This window comes from Ambystoma mexicanum, chromosome 3q, assembly GCF_040938575.1.
Source record: "Ambystoma mexicanum isolate Mex_15411 chromosome 3q, UKY_AmexF1_1, whole genome shotgun sequence".
NCBI classification, from domain to species: domain Eukaryota; kingdom Metazoa; phylum Chordata; class Amphibia; order Caudata; family Ambystomatidae; genus Ambystoma; species Ambystoma mexicanum.
Window position 1 is genome coordinate 175,914,012 of NC_090926.1, and position 18,184 is coordinate 175,932,195.

At 44.9% G+C, this 18,184-nt stretch overlaps 1 protein-coding gene across 1 annotated transcript; it reads right to left on the reverse strand.

Moving 5' to 3' along the window:
• Positions 1 to 1,264: 1,264 nt before the first annotated feature.
• Positions 1,265 to 3,294, reverse strand: LOC138582287 (nuclear apoptosis-inducing factor 1-like). Its single transcript, XM_069653425.1, has 2 exons — positions 2,465 to 3,294; positions 1,265 to 2,150 (listed from the first exon to the last, which is right to left on the reverse strand). The coding sequence occupies exons 1-2, from the start codon at positions 2,883 to 2,885 to the stop codon at positions 1,309 to 1,311; spliced, it is 1,263 nt and encodes a 420-aa protein (XP_069509526.1). The 5' UTR covers positions 2,886 to 3,294; the 3' UTR covers positions 1,265 to 1,308.
• Between the last annotated feature and the right edge of the window lie 14,890 nt (positions 3,295 to 18,184).

Genomic DNA, 18,184 nt, shown 5'->3' on the forward strand with positions numbered 1-18,184 from the left:
GAAAGGGGGGGGGGGATGATGCATACTCCACCTGGCTGAAAGGGGGGGGGGGATGATGCATACTCCACCTGGCTGAAAGGGGGGGGGGGATGATGCATACTCCACCTGGCTGAAAGGGGGGGGGGGGGATGATGCATACTCCACCTGGCTGAAAGGGGGGGGGGGATGATGCATACTCCACCTGGCTGTGAGTAACACAGAGAACGGATACAGAGGAAGGCCACTCACAATGCACTAAACCCCTCTGCATACATAGGGTGATGGCATGCTAAACAGGCCATGGCAGCAATGGGCATATACTGGTTGCATAGTGTGAATCAATTAGTGCATGTAGAAGTGAGCCAAGGTAACAGTTCCATGCCAGCCATGGTGGGACATCATGTTCCTGGACAGACAACATGACTGACACATACATTCTCGCCTACATACAGGTGATGCAGCCTACCCCCTGAAGAGGTGGCTCCTCACGCCAGTCCGGAACCCGCAGAACCAGCACGAGGAGGACTACAACCGTGCACATACACGTACTCGTGTGGTCATAGAGCAGACATTCGGCCTCCTGAAGGCACGGTTCCGAAGCCTCAGCAGGTCTGGTGGGGCACTCCTGTATGGCCATGAGAAGGTGGCAAAGATCGTCATGGCATGTGTCATGCTGCACAATATGTGCGTCAGACGGAATGTGCCCCTGCCCCCTGACGCAGAACTGCAACCACCTGACGATGAGGATGAGGATGAGGAGGGTGCAGAAGGGGCGCCACCACATGGAGGAGGCGATGCACAGGAGGGGCGTGCCATGCGCCAAAGTATCATCAACCACTGCTTCTAGCACACACGGCTGGTGTTCATCGCATGGAGACAGCACTTGGGGCACTGTGTGACTCTGGGGCATGCACACTGAGGACTGGACACCAATAAAGCACACATACGCAATGAAAATGTCCACACGTTTCCTTTTGTGAAACGAATAAACTGTATTTGAACTATGTACTGTCGTGTCACACCCCCTCCCACCTCCCACCTCCCCCCTGCACACCCCCCCCCCCCAAACTCCCCCCTTAACTCCCCAACACACCACCCCGCCACCCCCCTGCACACCCCAACACACCCCCTCCCACCTCCCACCTCCCCCCTGCACACACCCCCCCCAAACTCCCCCCTTAACTCCCCAACACACCACCCCGCCACCCCCCTGCACACCCCAACACACCCACTCCCCCCTCCACCCTCCCCCCCCCCTGGAATCCCAACAAAGGTGTGAGTTGGTCTGTGCAGCAGTGTCAGTAGTAGGATTCCTACACTGTCCGGCCACTATTGGCAGCCCCCTCCACTGGCCCCCGGGGCACCCCTGCCTGTGCTGCGGAGGTTCCTCCCCGATCGGCGGATGGGGCTGCTCGGTGTCGAGCTGGCAACCGAGGAGGATCCTGCCTGCTCATTTGGACGCATGGCCCGTATTGTCTGCACAAGGTCAGTGATGGCGTGCCGCACAGCAGCTAGTTCCGCGCAGATGTCCTTTGTGGACGACTCTATAGCTGCCTTCACAGTCTCAGCACATTTATCCATTGCTGCACTTGACCCCCCACATTCAGCAACATGTTCTTCGAGCAGCGAGGAAAGTTGCTGCTGCCGGGTGGCAATCGCCTCCAGAGAATGGTTGGGATTCTGGGCCATGGCTAATGGCAGTGGCATTCCCATTGGGCTGATCTGCCCCTGCAGCGGGGATGGAGTGGCTGGCCAATCGTCATCCTCTGGCTGACCCTGTGTGGCATCCACATGCGGGCTGCTTAGGGACAGGTAGGGGGAATGAGGGTGGCCTGTGGGGCTCCTGACATCACTCTCCTCAAAGGTCCCTGCTTCACTATCGGAGGAGGCAGCAATGGCAGCAGTCTCCCCAAGTGTGCTGCTTGCAGCAGAGGCTGTGGCTTCTGTGGGCATGATTGGTGTGATGTCTGCTGCTGCTGCTGCTGCTGCTGTACTGCCTGCTGGGGTGGCTGTCTGTGCCCTGTCCTGTTTCCCTTGCATGGATTTTGCCTGCTGTGGTGTTTTCCTCGGGACGACAGAGGTGGAGGGTTGTGGCGTTGGCACAGTTGGCCTGGCCCTCTTGGTGGGTGTGGAGGCTGTGGTGTCCTCTTCCTCAAGGTCGGAATTTGAGCCTGTGGTGGGACAGAGGAGGGAGAGTGTTATTGATGGGTCTGCGGACATTGGCCGGGCATTGTTGCGACTGGCATCTCATCAGTTAGTACATGTGGCACATTTCATGCAGGGGAAAAAAGTTGACTCCCTTTTGTGTGGAAGTAGCATGGAGGTATGTGGGTGCCTGCAGTTAGGGTGTGCATGCTGCATGTGTACAGGGTGCAGATCGGATGTATCTGTGGGCAGTCTCCTGCTGATGTGTTGCATTCACACTATGGGCCAACATTGTACTTCACATGAATGGACTTTGCATGCCTTGATTTGAGCCACCTACCTGCATCGCCCGATGTCGGGGCTCCTCTCTCCATTCCTCCTACTCCTTCAATGCTCTGCATTCCGATTGTGGAGGCACAGATTTCCTCCCATGGCTGCAATTTTATAGGGGACTCCGATCCTCCCCCAGTTGCCATTGCCAGGTTCATGTTGGCTGATAGTATGCTCCTGACTCTGAGCCGGAGATCGTCCCACCGCTTGCGGCACTGTTTGACATTGCGGGGTGTCGTTCCCACGGCACTGACCCGCTGAGCTACCAGTGCCCATATGGCCTTCTTCTTGGTTATGGCCGGTCTTGTCAGTTGGTTGGAGAATACCACTGCAGCGTTCTCCTGTAGGGTCTCCGCTAGAATGGTGAGCTCCTCTCTGGAGAAGCGGTCTTGCCGCTGGCGGTCACAGGCTTTTTTCAAAACTTTCGGCATCTTCCTGCAGGTAGAAGGTTGAAGCCGGTATTGGCGGGGTCTCAGGCTCGGATGTCCAGTGGTTTCGGAGGATGGCAATGGATTGTGTTTTTAAAGATGGCCGCCGTGCTCTTTCCCGTTCCGCCGCGGTGACGCTACTTCCGGTTCCGCTTATCTACGGTCAACGCTAATTGCGGTGACCGCTAACTACGGTCACCGCTATGTACGGCGGTGGCGGTGGTGCACCTTGCGCCGCATACGATGCCGGTAGGTGCCGTTTTGGGGGCATTACCGCCATGGCGCTGTTTACATTACCGCCATGGCGTAATGCTCGTGCGCGATGGGTCGTAATGTGGCGCACTTTACACCATCGTCCCACGGCGTTAACGTTCATTACGCCATGGCGGTAATGACGGCGGATTACCGCCAGGGTCGTAATGAGGCCCATAGTGTTGTTCAGGACACCTCCATTTTTGTTTCTTTACGAACATTTCAGGACACCACGTGTGTTCTAGAACAGTTTCAACTTCCTAGCGAACAATACGGACAGGTATAGTGTTCTTCAGGACACCTCCATTTTCGTTTATTTACGGACATTTCAGAACACCCGCGCTGCCCGTGGACACCTAAATTGACCCTTTGTGATGTCATCTTTGATGTCGTGGGTGTTAGTCTTAGCAGTGCACGGTGGTGGCGCGAGTTATGGTTGCTTAGCTTACCATAATTGGCGAATTTCAGGGGTTTTTCAGTTTTACTTGGAACCATAACGTCCCTTTAACAAAGTTTTTCACTGAATTTCATAGGTTTTTAGTAGTGCAACTTAACCATAATGTCCCTTTGACAACGTTTTTTCACTGAATATATATATATATGAAGTTACTTTAAATTGCTGTGGGAACAGTAATAAAGAACTTAAGCATAATGCTCGCCTCCGTCTTGTCATAGAATCTAAAATACAGAGCTCTTTATAAGTAACCAAAGTGGTTTCCTGTATAGGATTAATTTCCCTTTTAGTAAGAACCAGGGAGGTATACCTTTTTAATAAGTGGCCACAATTTCTCTGGATTCGAACTTCTAAGTGCTTTAAACATAATCATCCAGTGAACCGGCATCATAGAACTCTTTTGCACACTCTCATGCACACGATCCAGTTCTTATAGACCATTTTTAAATGTGCAACCTCACTATTCCTTTGCAACAGAGATATTGACTTTTCCCTACTATCTTTAATAGACCTTTTTATTGTTTTTCCGGCTGACTGTTGCCATGTCATTAATTCCTTCACCACGAGATCTTTGATAATGATTTTTCCCCAATTGAGAGACCATTACCCCTTTGTATTCAGGGACATCTTCCATGGAGCTTCCAAAACAATATGTATTAATGTAGAAACATTCTTTTCTGACCATGTCACCGTTACCTGCATTATTTACCTGGGTGTCACCTCCCAACTTCTCACATACTTTATTCTGCTTCAAATCCATTTCAAACCATAATATCTTGTGGTCACTAAGCACCGTATCTAACAACTGAAACCTCCTAATGTTCTCAAATAGGTTTTTGGATAACAATATATAGTCTATCAGTGAGAATGTATGCCCATTAGTTCATGTAAAGGAATGTTGGCTTGAATTTCTCGCAGTTTCCATAAGCAAAATCAAATCTTGTATCGCAAAAAAAATTCATGCCATTGCCCCTCCCAACAAGATGAACTTTCCAATAAATGATCTATATGTTAGGCAAAGTTTGCATGCAGTACCCTCTGGGACCACTACACGCAACTATGACTACAGGTGTAAGCAAAACCAACCTTTCGTATAAGTCTGTACCACACAGTTTTTGATAGCAAACTGAGCAGCCAGGCTTATCTCAAGAGGGAATGTGAGTTGTAATGATGTTACACAGAGGTCTACAACCATAAGTATTCAAATAGACTCCTATACTCAAGGTTTCTTGGTAAAACACTTTTTAATTTATTACACAGTCAGTTAGAAAACATTCACTAGAAGGAGGCAATCAATATCACACAAAAATATACTACAGTACTTCACACTATCCTGTTCAGAGGCATTTAAACTACTTTGAAGGAGGAGCAAAATGGCATTCAGAGCATTTAAAGTAGGAGCAAAAAGGCATAAGGTAATAAAACAAATATTAGAGTTATTCCTAAACAGTGCAAATGGTTTGGGTTCACCAGAAGAGTTGGTCCAATGCAATAGGTAGGCCAAAATTGTCTAGAGTCTTGTATAGGTAAAAAACGGTTCTGGTACCAACTCCGAGAATGGTATACAGGTGGCTTACGAGTTTATTGGTCCCACCAACTCAAAGGAAGAAGTTGTATTTGAAGGGCTTCTCTGTTGAGATGAACTTGGCAATTCGGACCTGCAGCAGGGCTTAACCGGGAAAACCAATGGTCCAGGAGTTGCAGCAGCCGTCCTCTTCCAGCTCGTCTTCGGTTCTTTCGTTCCAGTGGTTGACTCTGCCTTCCAAGCCAAGAGTCTCACCTTTTAAACAGTTTTCTCCCATTAATTCCAGCCGAACTGCCACTCACCTAGCAGGGTGGCGGTCCTTGTTGGACAGTCAGCCAGCCAATCACACCAGAGTGCATTTGGGTCTCCTAGGTGACTAGGCACAGGGAGTTTCGGGCACTTCCTTCACTTCCTGCCCACCCCATACACTCGGGCGCCAGAGGCGGTCTTCAGTCCTGAAGCCCTCCAAAGGCATAGGAACAAAGGGACCAAACCTAGTTTGGCGGGCAGAGATGAACTCTAGAAGGACCTTTCTAAAAAGAAACAGCGAGAAAAGAAGACCGTAACTTGTTTTTACAGAGGGGGCTCAGAAGCCATCTTGAAAAACATGGCTCCCGTGATTTAAAGCTACCGTTGCTCGCGGTTGGGAAAAATCCTGGTAATTCGTTGAAAAACCACTGCCACCAGCCATTTTGATAGGAAAGGGTAGCGTGTGCTAGGTCTAGGAATGTAAAAAGACTAGTAAAGTCAATTTAACTTGACTTTCTCTCTGAAACAGTAGTTTATCCCAGAGAAGGTATTTAAACCTTGGAACAGCCTGAAAGGCTTCCCTGTGCCACTGCACTGAGAGTGCTGTGTGACACAAATGAAAAGATGATGCCTATGGAGTTGTCCAGAAATCCAAAATCAAAGAACACAAGAGTAAAACACACATCAAAATACATGAGAGAGTGAGAAAAAAAAGGATCACACTCTCCAGGTAAAAAAAAAACCAAGTCCTCAAAATCTAGCAAAGTTGCTGGGGGTCTTTAAGGTGAAGGGAATTAGCACATTTATGAGAATTCTCCCTAACACTATACCATTCACCTAACACTGATTTATTAAAGAGGAATATCAGGAGGGTATTCTCTTATTTCTGCAGTATAACAGCTGATAATTAATATCCCTAGCAATAATGCAAAAGCCTTGTGGCCATTGCATGTACCACTCAGCATTAAGTGCCTCCACCACGTCTATTATCACCTTCAAATTATCATGGCCTCGGGTGTTATACACATTAGTAAAAAGGAGATGACCCTGTTTATTAGACTTGGAGAGGTCCACACCAACAGCCAAGATATTTGGGTTTTTGTTCAACAGTACACATTCTTTCATATGGAGATGATTTTTTACTCCTATCACCAGACCCCCTGTGGCCCTACCCTTATTAAGTCATGTCGTAAACCTTTGAGTGATTTGATAACCATCAAGCGAGTAACGATCCAACACCCAGGTCTCCTGTAAAAGGAATATGTCTGCTGACAAAACATAAGCCTGCCCGTCACTATTAGTGGTAAAAGACCTAAACCCTCTCGTATTCAATGACATGACCTGGATGGCAGTAGTACTGCCTTCCTTTTGTCATCCACTCATGTTCTTGGTTATCTGGCAAGCTGTATTTGCCAGAGTGTGCTGATTTATTGCAACAAGAATTGTTTACGCTAAATTGTTCAAATTCTGTATATCTTGTTGTGTTGGAGCGCCTTCCCGACTTAAAGTCTCTAGGTATGTGGTCTTCTCCTCCACCTTAAACACTCTTTCCACTATAAATTCCTTTTCCTCCAACATTGACTTGTGCATAACGATCAGTTCCTAAATGATAGTTGAAATTAAATGGACTATTGCCCAATTCTCCTCTGGGCAATTCTACCAAGTCAATGGGGCACATTACGAGTCTGGCGGTAGCCGTGCCGTTAAATCAGGTAGGCTGCCGCAGGACCCGTAGTGAATTACCGGCGCTGGACTTGCTGGAATTACAGGGGCATTACAGCCTCAGTGGTCCGGTAAATCCGGCACCGGCAATTCTGTAGGACTCCACGGGAATGGGGACAGCGGAAAAACTGGCACCATGTCGTAATGGTGCTGGTTTTTCCATGCATCTCTGCGTAGGGTGCCATTCGCCCACCAGGTCAGACCTGGCGGGCAGAACGGCACCCACCCGCAGAACTCGTAGTTTGCTGGCCTGGAAAACGGTGCCAATACGGTTCTACCGGCACCGTTAATTCCAGTCCGGCAAGCTTGTAATGTCTTTGGAAGAAATTACACGCCAATAAATACAACTATGAAGTATGGCTATGACGCTGCTTCTATTTAAAAAAGGGGCTGTCATTCCCAGTTTGAATTCCCTTAATCGTTATTGTCTTAGTACATTACTTGGTGCCCCATTGTTCCTCCAACGTATGGTGCATTTTATTCATCCTAACCTTCTTGGTAGTTTCCAAAAACGGAGGTATTTGAATCTTATCCTTCCCAGAAACCTCTCTAGGCTGAATTCTGGAGTGCAGCTGAGTCTTGCAGTCTGCAGCAGTCGCTTGTGCTTGGAGTCTGTCTACTATGTTGGTGGAGAGAAGGAAAGAAGGGGGTGTGCCTACTCTTAAACCCTTGTGGAGTGCCGCAGAGTCCAGCTGAGCCTTTCAGTCTGCAGCAGTCTGCAGCAGTTGAGCGGTATCAATATTTGAGCCTTGGTGCTTGGCTGAAAGCTGGTCATTTGTGAGTCGAGGCTCTGATTCACCCTGACCGAGAGCAGTATTTATTCAACAAACTTACTGGGAGAGGCCCACGGCGGCAAGCGGCCCATGTACCTGCTGTCAAGGAAAACTTCAAGAGGGCTCTGCGACTATGCTGGCGGTGAGCTCCCCAGAGGGAAACTGAAGCACAGAGGGGGTATGGTGTAAATGGCATGCAAACATCATTACACTTGTCAACTAACCATCCAAGGATAGACACAGAGAAGGAGAACCTCTTCTTAGGCGTGCAACAACTGTCTGAAGCAGAAATGGGGCAGCTTCCATCTAACATAATGTCAGCACTAACAATTGCTCTAAACCCTTTTATGAAACTGTTTGAAGCAATGAATGATACTACAAAAGATCAAGCTACTTTATTGGCAATGATGCAGATCAAGTTAATATATCTAGAGTCCTTTGCAACAGCCATACAAGTGAGGCTGGATAAAGAGGCTGAATTATCAGCCCAATGGCAAGGAAGGCTCTATGATTTGGTAGGAGGCAAAGAATCTGATAAAAATATAATGATAGACGCAATTCTGGAAACTATAAAATGGATGAGATTTAACCAAGGGAAATCTATTGCACCTCGAAAGCTCTCCCATTAAGGCAGCGGTACAGTACCTGGAATGGCCACTCCCTTGGAGGAAGTGATTATGTCGGCCAAGGCTCAAAAAGTGCTGAGAGTGACTGGCAGGACTCCACAAGACCATAACATTGAGGAGATTGCTATAGACCTACAAGAAGGGGCTGCTCTGGGGTCCCCCAGTGTTAGTGCTATGGGCTTTCCACTGAGGGCTGTGATATCTGCTCCAGCACAACAACAGGGCATGAAAAGCATTATAGTTGAGTAGGATCAACTGATGATACCAGAAGCCGCCAAAGAGTTGCAGATTATACAGGCAGATAACCAACCACAATCGGGGATGAAGGCACAAATTCTGAAATCCTATTCAGTGTTTGGAAATGCCAAAAAATATCAGCAGCCCCTACACCGCCCTACGGAAGTACAAAAGAAAAAGCCTAACAACATGTATGGGACAAATAAGGCTAAATCTAATGGATCACAGGCATTTTTGAGGAACCTGAAAATGCCTCCAGAAGCACATTCAATCTACAAAATAGTGATCGGGTGAGGTTAAATAACATCAAGGAGAAACACTCCCCTCAAAAAGAAGAAATAAACAAGGAACGGGCCGATTTTCAGATGTGGAGGGCCAGGGCCATTTTAAGCACTTTTGGGGCCCTGGGCATGGACATCTTTGGGACCCCCTTCCACACAACCAAAGGAAGTAAGTGATCAAGAATATCTGGTCGACCCTCCCCCCATTCGCGATCACAAACCGCAGGTTAATATGCTGCCTCACAGCATTCAAAATAACCATGTTAATCCCTTTAAGTCCCCTTACTCTCTTCATTCTTGCTCTTATCAGAATGTTATACAAGCAGCTTTTGAAGGCCAACATAAGCAGTCTACAAAGAGGTTACTTCTGTTCTAGTATAGATACTGGATATTTATAGCATCCAGGAGTTATGCAGCCTGTAGTATTAATGCATGAATCTGTGTAACAGGTACATGTAACTCAGAATAGACAGAGAACTCACATTGGCTGCCTCACAGAATGCAAAAATGCTCAAGCATGAATAGAGGAGACCAATTAGAAGGAAGGAGAACGCTACAAATACCCTAGCATGGTTAGTGAATGCAGATTAGAAGCTACCAGGAATGTGTTGGTATTAGAAGTGAGATATGGTTTTCAAATAGTGTTGCCATTAGAGATCAAAGGAACAAGTGCTTGTGATGTGCAATATATCAATTCTCACTAATATTCTTGAAGCAACACTATAGCCAGTGAAACCATGAGTGAGGTTTTTTTGAAGATTACAACCTTCTCAGGGTATGACCTTCAAAAAAGCCTCATTCACAATTTTGAAAGGTTTAGGGACTGACAATTTTGAAATGTTAGGGAATACAAGATTAAATGAGATGCCCAGGATCACACATTGGTTAATGGGCAAAGCTGGGATTTGTGCCAACGCTGCAATTTTAGCATTAGATACCTAAGAAGAAAGATCAAGAATTGGGCAAAACGATGCCACCTGCATGCAAGAAGGCAAACTTGACAGAAGACAGCACAGTAATGTACGAGATATTATATGCTATGAAAAGAAACACTGTATTGTCTGCTGGCAAAGCCAGGAAACAAGCATGAATGTTTTGGCTCCAAATTTGGATACTTATTCACCTCTTGGACTAACAGTTTATGCTCATCGTTGGAGGTGATTGCCTAGGTTTTACAACACCCCATCTGAACGACTGAATTTCTAGATTTTCACCAGACATGTTGGTTCGTTTTTTATAGACATTGCTTATTATAGCACTTGTTGTGCTGCAAAACCAAGTACATATGCATGCAGGTTTCTAAACTTCAGACATAGAAAAGGCTCAGCCGGCCTTAAAGGAATGTGCTATTCTAATCTTACATATGAACACATATCTCTGCAATGAGTGCTTTACACACTGAGCTAACTTCGGAACCACTCAATTTATCAATATGCATTTAAAATGTTACTATTGGACATGATCAACATAATTCCAACTGGAAGGAAAGAATGTTCCAGGAGTTGTGCCGTAAGGAATACACAAACTATGTTTACCACAGTGAACACAAAGCATTTACATGATGAATTGATCAAGGCAGAATGTATTTGTCAAAACAGACAGGCAATAGGTTTAGATCCTCAGCAGCATGCCATAAAATATTGTGACGTGTTCTATTAAAGTCTGGTGAACAATGCAATCTAACTTCTTTAGATCAGGCAGCCTTGTGTGGGCCCCCTCCAAGGTGGGGGCCCGGAGCAAGTGCCACATTTGCCCTCCCATAAAAACGTCTCTGTGGAGGGCAATTTAGGGATATCAGCGTTACTGGAATGAGCTTCAGAGCTAGAGGAAGAGGACTTGGAGTACGAGAAAAGAGTGGACATCTCTTTGGCTTCAGAAGATGGCAACGGTGACAACAAACAATTGCTTATGGATAACAACGATAGGAGGTCACCAAAACCAGCTATAAGAAGAATTGCTTGAGATAATCCTAAAAAAAGAGGGGGCCTCTATTTTCAAACTTTGGAACAAAAGCGACAAGCATTAATAAATAGAGCCCAAAAACTGTCTATGAACACAAATGAAGCTCCAAGGGAGTGACGGATGGCCAGATAGAGAAAAGCAGCAGGTAATATTCATGTGGGATTTACATCAAGAACAACTGTGCTGGTCGAGAGACTAGTATTTTGTGATGATGGCCTAATTTTAAATCGAGCTAATGTGATGAAATATTTTCACTGCCTTCCAAAACTACACAACAGTGTCACAGAAGTTATAAAAATAGTACAGTTTGTAAATGAGGAATCCTTTAATAGGGTTATCCTGCACTTAAACTCTACACTGGTCCATACGATGCTGCTGGAAGCTGCGGCTGATTTTCTACCGTTGGGCTTTGAAGTAACGGAAGAGGCTCGCTTAAATGAAATACAAGTTCAGCATATGCGAGCTGAAATGGAGGGAAACTTAATCAACATCAAACTTCGAATAAGGAGAAATGCGATAAAGACAAAGAATGAGCACGGCCCCTAGAGAAATTTGTGGCCAACCTAATAGTGACCTTCAAGTTGGCAAATTCCCAAGATAGGGAAGTGTTGGAGGAAAGGGATAATGACAACACCCAAGATAAGAATCAAGATTGGTCATGGTTAGCGGCTTCTATGGCAGTATCTGGCGACAAATAACTGTGCAAGAACAAAGATCCGACGGTCCTTCAGCTGACCTCTTGGAATACGAGAGGATTCATGCATCTCTTTAATAGGGATGATATGTGTCTTCAGGCATATGATATCTTATTGTTCCAAGAGACATGGCTCCTTCGGAAGCCTATTTGTGATGGTTATGTGGCTTTTTTGTATCCGTCCCGAAAGGTCTCTGAGGCCGACCATACTCAGGCTTATTAACCCTGGAGAAATCTGGGCTGGGGATCTCGATAATAGAAGAAAGAAACCCTAATCCCTTTATTCAAAGGCTGACCTGTAGATGGCATAATTCTATGGGCTTGACAACGAACATGTTGGTACTGTTTAATCTATATTGGAATAGGGCTAAGCTTGGAGATGTAGCATTTATAAATGCGGTCATCTTATTAATTGATGAGTCATATATAGAATTAGTGGACCCTTATGTAATGATCTGTGGGGATTTAAATATTAAATGTTTGAATAACCGGGGGATGGTGATTCTGCAAGTGGACCTGCAGGCAAGTGCGGCCATGTGGATTAGACAATTGAATGAAAGGGGGTTCCATATGCTCAAGGGCCAAACAAAGGGTGATAGGCCGGGGAGATGTACATGGGTGCGGCATGCACAGAAAGCACATTTGGATTGCAGCTTTGTATCACTGAAGATGATAGAATTGATTGATTGATTTGCTAGTAATACTACAGATGGAGACCATTGATCATTATTTACGAAGTGTCTCCTGGAAAGGCATGCATAAACAGCCTGGTATAGCCCCGATGCTAAAACTAGAGGTTTCCCAAGGGGATAACACATTAAGAATAAAACCTTATGAGGTGAGTCTCCTCATAGAGTCACATGGACATCAGGTGCATGAGAAGAAAAAAGCACTTAGATTACGTGGCTGTACTAATAGATTTTAGGGAAAAACCCTGTAGTGGGCCGAGGGTTGAATTTATTAAATTGCATACATATAACAACAATTGAGGCAAGGAAAATTTACAGTGCAGATTTGAGGAGATTAAATAAAATGGAACTTGGGTTAAGATTTAGGAAAAAAGAAACCAGCAGTATAGAGACTATGTGAAAGCCTCAAAAGCACAAAGAATACAGGCTAATGCAGAGCATATGCTTAAAATAATCTGTAAATCTAATACAAGGAATTTATGGGCCTTATTGAATAATGATAAACTTTCAACCTGTGGCACTAGTGAGTGTGGTCTCTGAGGAGACCTGAATTAAGCAATTTGCACTTCTATTTGCTAAGCCCAAAAGTGGGAAGCATCCTGAGGATACTGGTCCTCTTGGAAAATGGCAGATTGAAATGGTAAAGAGGACATTGAGGGTTTGATAACTAAATTGAATGCCTTGTGAGCACTTGGACCAGATGGGCTCACAAAATATATACTAAAACAGAATCCGAGGGCCTGTGCCGATTTTTGTGTTTTGTTGTTTAATGAGATATCAGTAGTGAAAGAAGTCTCTGCATCATAGAAACCAGCATCCATCATTCCAATATTTAAGAGAGGCTGCAGAGAAGATGCGAGAATCTATCGTTCGATTGCACTTCTTGATATTTTTTTAAGGATTTTTGCTTCTAACTTGTTGAGACATTTGAGGGTGTGGGCTTTGGAAATGTATCACTTGGATCCGAGACAATCCTGCTTTGTTACAGGGGTTGGCACAAACCTCAACCACTTTCTGCTGAAGCTAAGAGCTATTAGAATGAGAACTAAAATATATCTTGCCTTTATAGATTTAGAACAGGCCTTTCACAGTGTCAGCACAGAGAGACTGTGGGTTAAACTATGAGGGTGGAAATGCCCAGAGGATTTGCTTCAAGCAACACAAGCATTATATACAGACACCTCGGTTCAAGTGAGATTGTCAGCTCAGGGGATCTTCTCTGAAAAAATCAAGACATTCTGGGAGCTAAAACAGGGGTGCCCTCTTGCTCCAATACTCTTCAACTGGTATCTTTCAGATATGGGTGAAGGGCAGGGCAATATAATAGCTTTCCCACCCAAAATATACAACACTTTAATCCCATTGATCCTATATGCTGATGATCTGTTCATAATTGACCAGACAGTTATGGGACTGCAGCAGAGATTGAATCAGCTGGAGAAGTATATAAACCAGAATGACCTTCGAGTTAATGTCAACAAAAACTAAGATAATGGTCCTAACTTCAGCATATAGCAAAGAAAGGTATATGGAAAATCAAATATTGCATCGGGTGGACCCTTTTATCTATCTGGGTGTTTCAATTAACTGTAGTACAAATGAAGGTCAGTGGATGCTTTTACTAAAATCTAAATGTAAGAATCTCTCACGACATGCCCAGCTGCTCCATAGGAAATATGGCAAGTTTACAATCCAGATGATTATTACCTTCTACAAACAGAAGGTGGTTCCCATCTTATCTTATGACACAGAAACTGCCTTGAATTTGCTGTGGCAAATCTAGGAATATCTGGAGGGTTCCTTTTGGAAAAAGATTTTAGGCCTCCCTAAAACTATCCTTATGTCCCTAGTGAGGTATGAATTGGGTTTACAGTCGCTTCAATCAACTGTACTTTGGAAGTCCTTAGCATTATTTCAGCGAGTGTGTATGCTAGATAAGCTTCCTCCATTTGATATTCTTCGAAATGGTGACAAACAGAGGCCGGAGTTACTCTTGACACCTGGATGCAGAAATGGATAAACGACTATCGATCTATTTTAGAGATATTGTTTAATAATCCAGAAAACGTTCAAAACTAAGTTTGGTCGCATAACTGGATTAATAGCCAGGATAGTAGGACCCAATATAGTTTGCCACTGCACCTCTCTCATTAAAGAAGATCTGTGGGGATCCTTTCAAAATACTGGGTAAAGTTTCCTTCCCCCTGCATCTGAGATATATTCTTGTGACTACGGTTAAATCTTCTCCCTGCCAGAGAGGGGCTAAGTGTACGCAGTCAGATCCCGAAGTCTGAGTGTTATTATAGATTCTGTAAAAAGAAAGATCTTACAGAGTCCACAAAGCACCTATTGTTAGAATGTCAAGGATAAGAACTAGATTTTTGGGTGATGTGTGCAAGAACCTAGAATCCTTGACAAGGGAGTAATGTTCGTCTATGTTTATAATTGGAGAGAGTACATTGATGAGATTCTAAGTTGAAATTTTACACTAAATGGGATGTGATTTTGGAAATTATGTATTCTGTTTTTTCGATTCCTCGATGCTTGGAAAGGAGCATAAATATTTTAAGACCTTAAGAATGCACATTGAGATGTTTTGGAATAATTGGAAATATGAAAGGTTTGTAATAAACCAAACATAAAAAATAAAAAAATGTGGTTGCTGATTTTGTTGACTTTCGTTACTTTAACACCTTTTTTCCCACTGAGGCAGTTGTTCTACAGGCTGCTTTTATCCATTTATTCAACGGTTTAGATGATGTACTAATGTTGATCAGCCCTTTAGGTGTACATAACTTTTGAGGGGAGAAGGGCCTGCTTATTCCAAATAACTCTCCATCACTATAAATCGGCGAAAGGTCAATCAGCACACATAATGCTTCCATGGCCTCCCTGTCTTTTATCTTCTTAGAAGTCTGGACGTCTTGAACTTTATGTTGAACCTTGTTAACACCACATCTTTGTTGTTTATTTTTCTTAATCAGGGATTCCTTACTCCTTTTGTTATCGTCCGATTCTTTGTTGGTCACATTCACTATCCCTGAGATACAGTCTGACAATAATTATGCTGCATTTCTGTTGCATGTATACTTATTACTGAGTCCTGTTTCTTTCCTTCCAACATTTTCGATTTTGTATTGTCCACTTCTACTTCTGTTAAACCCTTCTGGGTGTTAGCTTCCATCACTGTATCGAATAGAAATATTAAAAAGGCTTTCAGCATAACCATCATTTCTACCTGTCTATCGGGAGCTTCCTCACATGTATCTATCCAGGAAACTGTAGAAGTAAATAGGGGACAGAAGGTCTGAACTTTCTCTGTAATTTATTCTGAGTCTGGTGTTTTAGATATATTGCCCAACGTTGCAGGAACGTCCACTGGCTCACCATTGTCGTTTGGCTCCAAGTCCAGTGCGGGCACGGCCTCCTTCTGGAGACTGTACCAAAGATTTAAAAGGGAGTTATTGGGCCTTATTACGAGTCCGGCGGTAACTGAGGGGGTAAAACCACCTGGTTACCACCGGACTCGTATTACCATTCTGCCTCCGTGATTCCTGGAATTACCGGGGCATTACAACCACGGTGTCCCGGGAATTCCGGAGGTGGAATGGTGTAAATCCCCATTCCCATGGAGTCCTATGGGACTCCATGGGAATGGGGATCATGGAAACACCGGCACCATCTGGGGATGGTGCCGGTGTTTCCTCGTCCGTCTGCAGGCGGGCTGTGGTAAACCCGCCAGGTCAGACACCACCTACCGCCTGCAGGACGCAGGATCGGTCGGTCCGGAATTAACAGTGGCGGCGGGTTTACCTCCACTGTTATTTCCGGACCGCCCAACCTGTAATGAGGCCCATTATCTATTGGGTTGATGGCTGAAAGGTCTGCTGTGTCTGTACTGCGGCTTGAGTGTTACTTATGTGCGCTTCCCAAAGATCTTTTTAAATTTGTAAAGAAGCTTGCTGTTTCAAAAAAGCAGTAATAGTTCCCTTAGTAACTGCATTTGACTCCTCACAACGTGTTAATTAATTAATCACTGCATCAGTTATATTATTATTTATTAGCATTTTGTTTACCTTTTGTTTTTTTATTCTATTACCAGCAGGCTGTATGTCTGTCTTTGTGAGGTGTACATTACTGCGTAAGGAATATTTAGTAGCCGTAGTCATACTTTACTCCAGTCAACATCGAAAAGGGAACTTAATTCAGCTGGTAGTGTGTTTGCTGAAACAAAGAACAATTTGTGTTCAGAGCATCCTTGGCCGGCCCCTTTGCCGGACCACTGCAGGACCACTTCCACGCCACTTCCTGCTCCATGCACTCTGTGTAAGTGAGGTTTTTGAAGGGCTTCACAGTCCCTGCAGCCCAATTGCCACACCTCCAGCAGCAGGCAGGGAAAAACACTTGCACACTCCACCGCTGTAGCCCACTGCAGGACCACTTCCACTCCACTTCCCATTCCACAAATATCATCACAGCAAATATTTAAAAATGCAATTCATGTACACATGTTGCAGCTTTCAAGTTTAAAATGCACATCACATATCTTGAGGTGGCCAACATTTGTGAAATCTGTTGGGGGCCTCACGTGAGTGTTTGCCTGGTTTTTGAAATATTTTCCTGCCTTGTGCTCCGAGCGCGTTCTTTTCTCCCCCTCCCGCTCCTCCTGCAGCCACTTCCTGGTCCCCCCTTCCCTCCCGCCTACCTGACCGCCCACCCCCCCTCTGATTGGTTGAGTGCCGGTGTCCCTCTGGACTACCCGATGGCTGCTCTCCCCGTTTGCCTCTTTACAGAGCGGAGCGGGTGTTAGCAGCTCGTCGGCAGTCCAGCTGCACTAAAATGCACTTTAACTGTATTTAAAAATGTGCGCTGTGTAAATTAGGCCTTTTTCTCCCCCCCCTTCAGGATTTTCAAACTTAGGTGGTCTCTCCACAGGTTGTCTAATACACACTTTACCTGTATCTAAAATTTTGCGCTGTGTGACCTAGGCCTTTTTCTCCCCCCTTCAGGATTCTCAAACTTAGGTGGTCTCTCCACAGGTTGTCTAATACGCACTTTACCTGTATTTAAAATTTTGCGCTGTGTGAACTAGGCCTTTTCTCCCCCTTCAGGATTCTCAAACTTAGGTGGTCTCGCCACAGGTTGTCTAATACGCACTTTACCTGTATTTAAAAATGTGCGCTGTGTGAACTAGTCCTTTTTCTCCCCCCCTTCAGGATTCTCAAACTTAGTTGCCTCCTCCCCTGCTTCTACACTTGAGCACTGTGAGCTTTTATCCTGAGCAAGTCTGTCCTACTAAGCAACTTTGATTGCCGTTCACTCTCTTGTCCAACTGCTCTCGCCTGTGTCTTCACCTCTCTCCTGCCCCCCCCTCCTGTCCCACATACTCTATGGTGCTCTCTATCTCTCCTATCTTCTCTAACTGCTTCTCTATTGACTATCCTGCTCTCCTCCCTAAATCTGGGAAAAAGTTTAAAAAGGACATCCTGGTCTCCAATCTAGGCCTCCCTATCGCTGATGAAGGGTTTAGATAGAAGTGCACACCTATAGTAAGTAAGATTAGTAAAGAGATTCGAGGATTATGTTGTATAAACTTTTAGGTGCGGGGGGGAAAACTGAGGTCATGGCACAAGACCCCGACAATAAACAGTAAACAGAAAGAGGATTCAACTTGGGAACCCTCCCGTCCCCTGCACACTTTCAAATGTTTGGATTAATCCAATACAGTTGTTTAAACTGCGTTATATGCATTGTACATACATTTGTTTCTAACACAAATCGTCAGACACAGGAGTGTGAGATAAAAAAATATATATCTTTATAGTTAAGCTGTATTAT

Bases quoted from the DNA above. Each gene is read 5' to 3' on its own strand.
- LOC138582287 (XM_069653425.1), bottom strand. From the start codon at position 2,885: ATGCCGAAAGTTTTGAAAAAAGCCTGTGACCGCCAGCGGCAAGACCGC. The intron at 2,151-2,464 runs GTAGGTGGCTCA...GTCCCACCACAG, and splicing joins CCCGACATCGGGCGATGCAG to GCTCAAATTCCGACCTTGAG.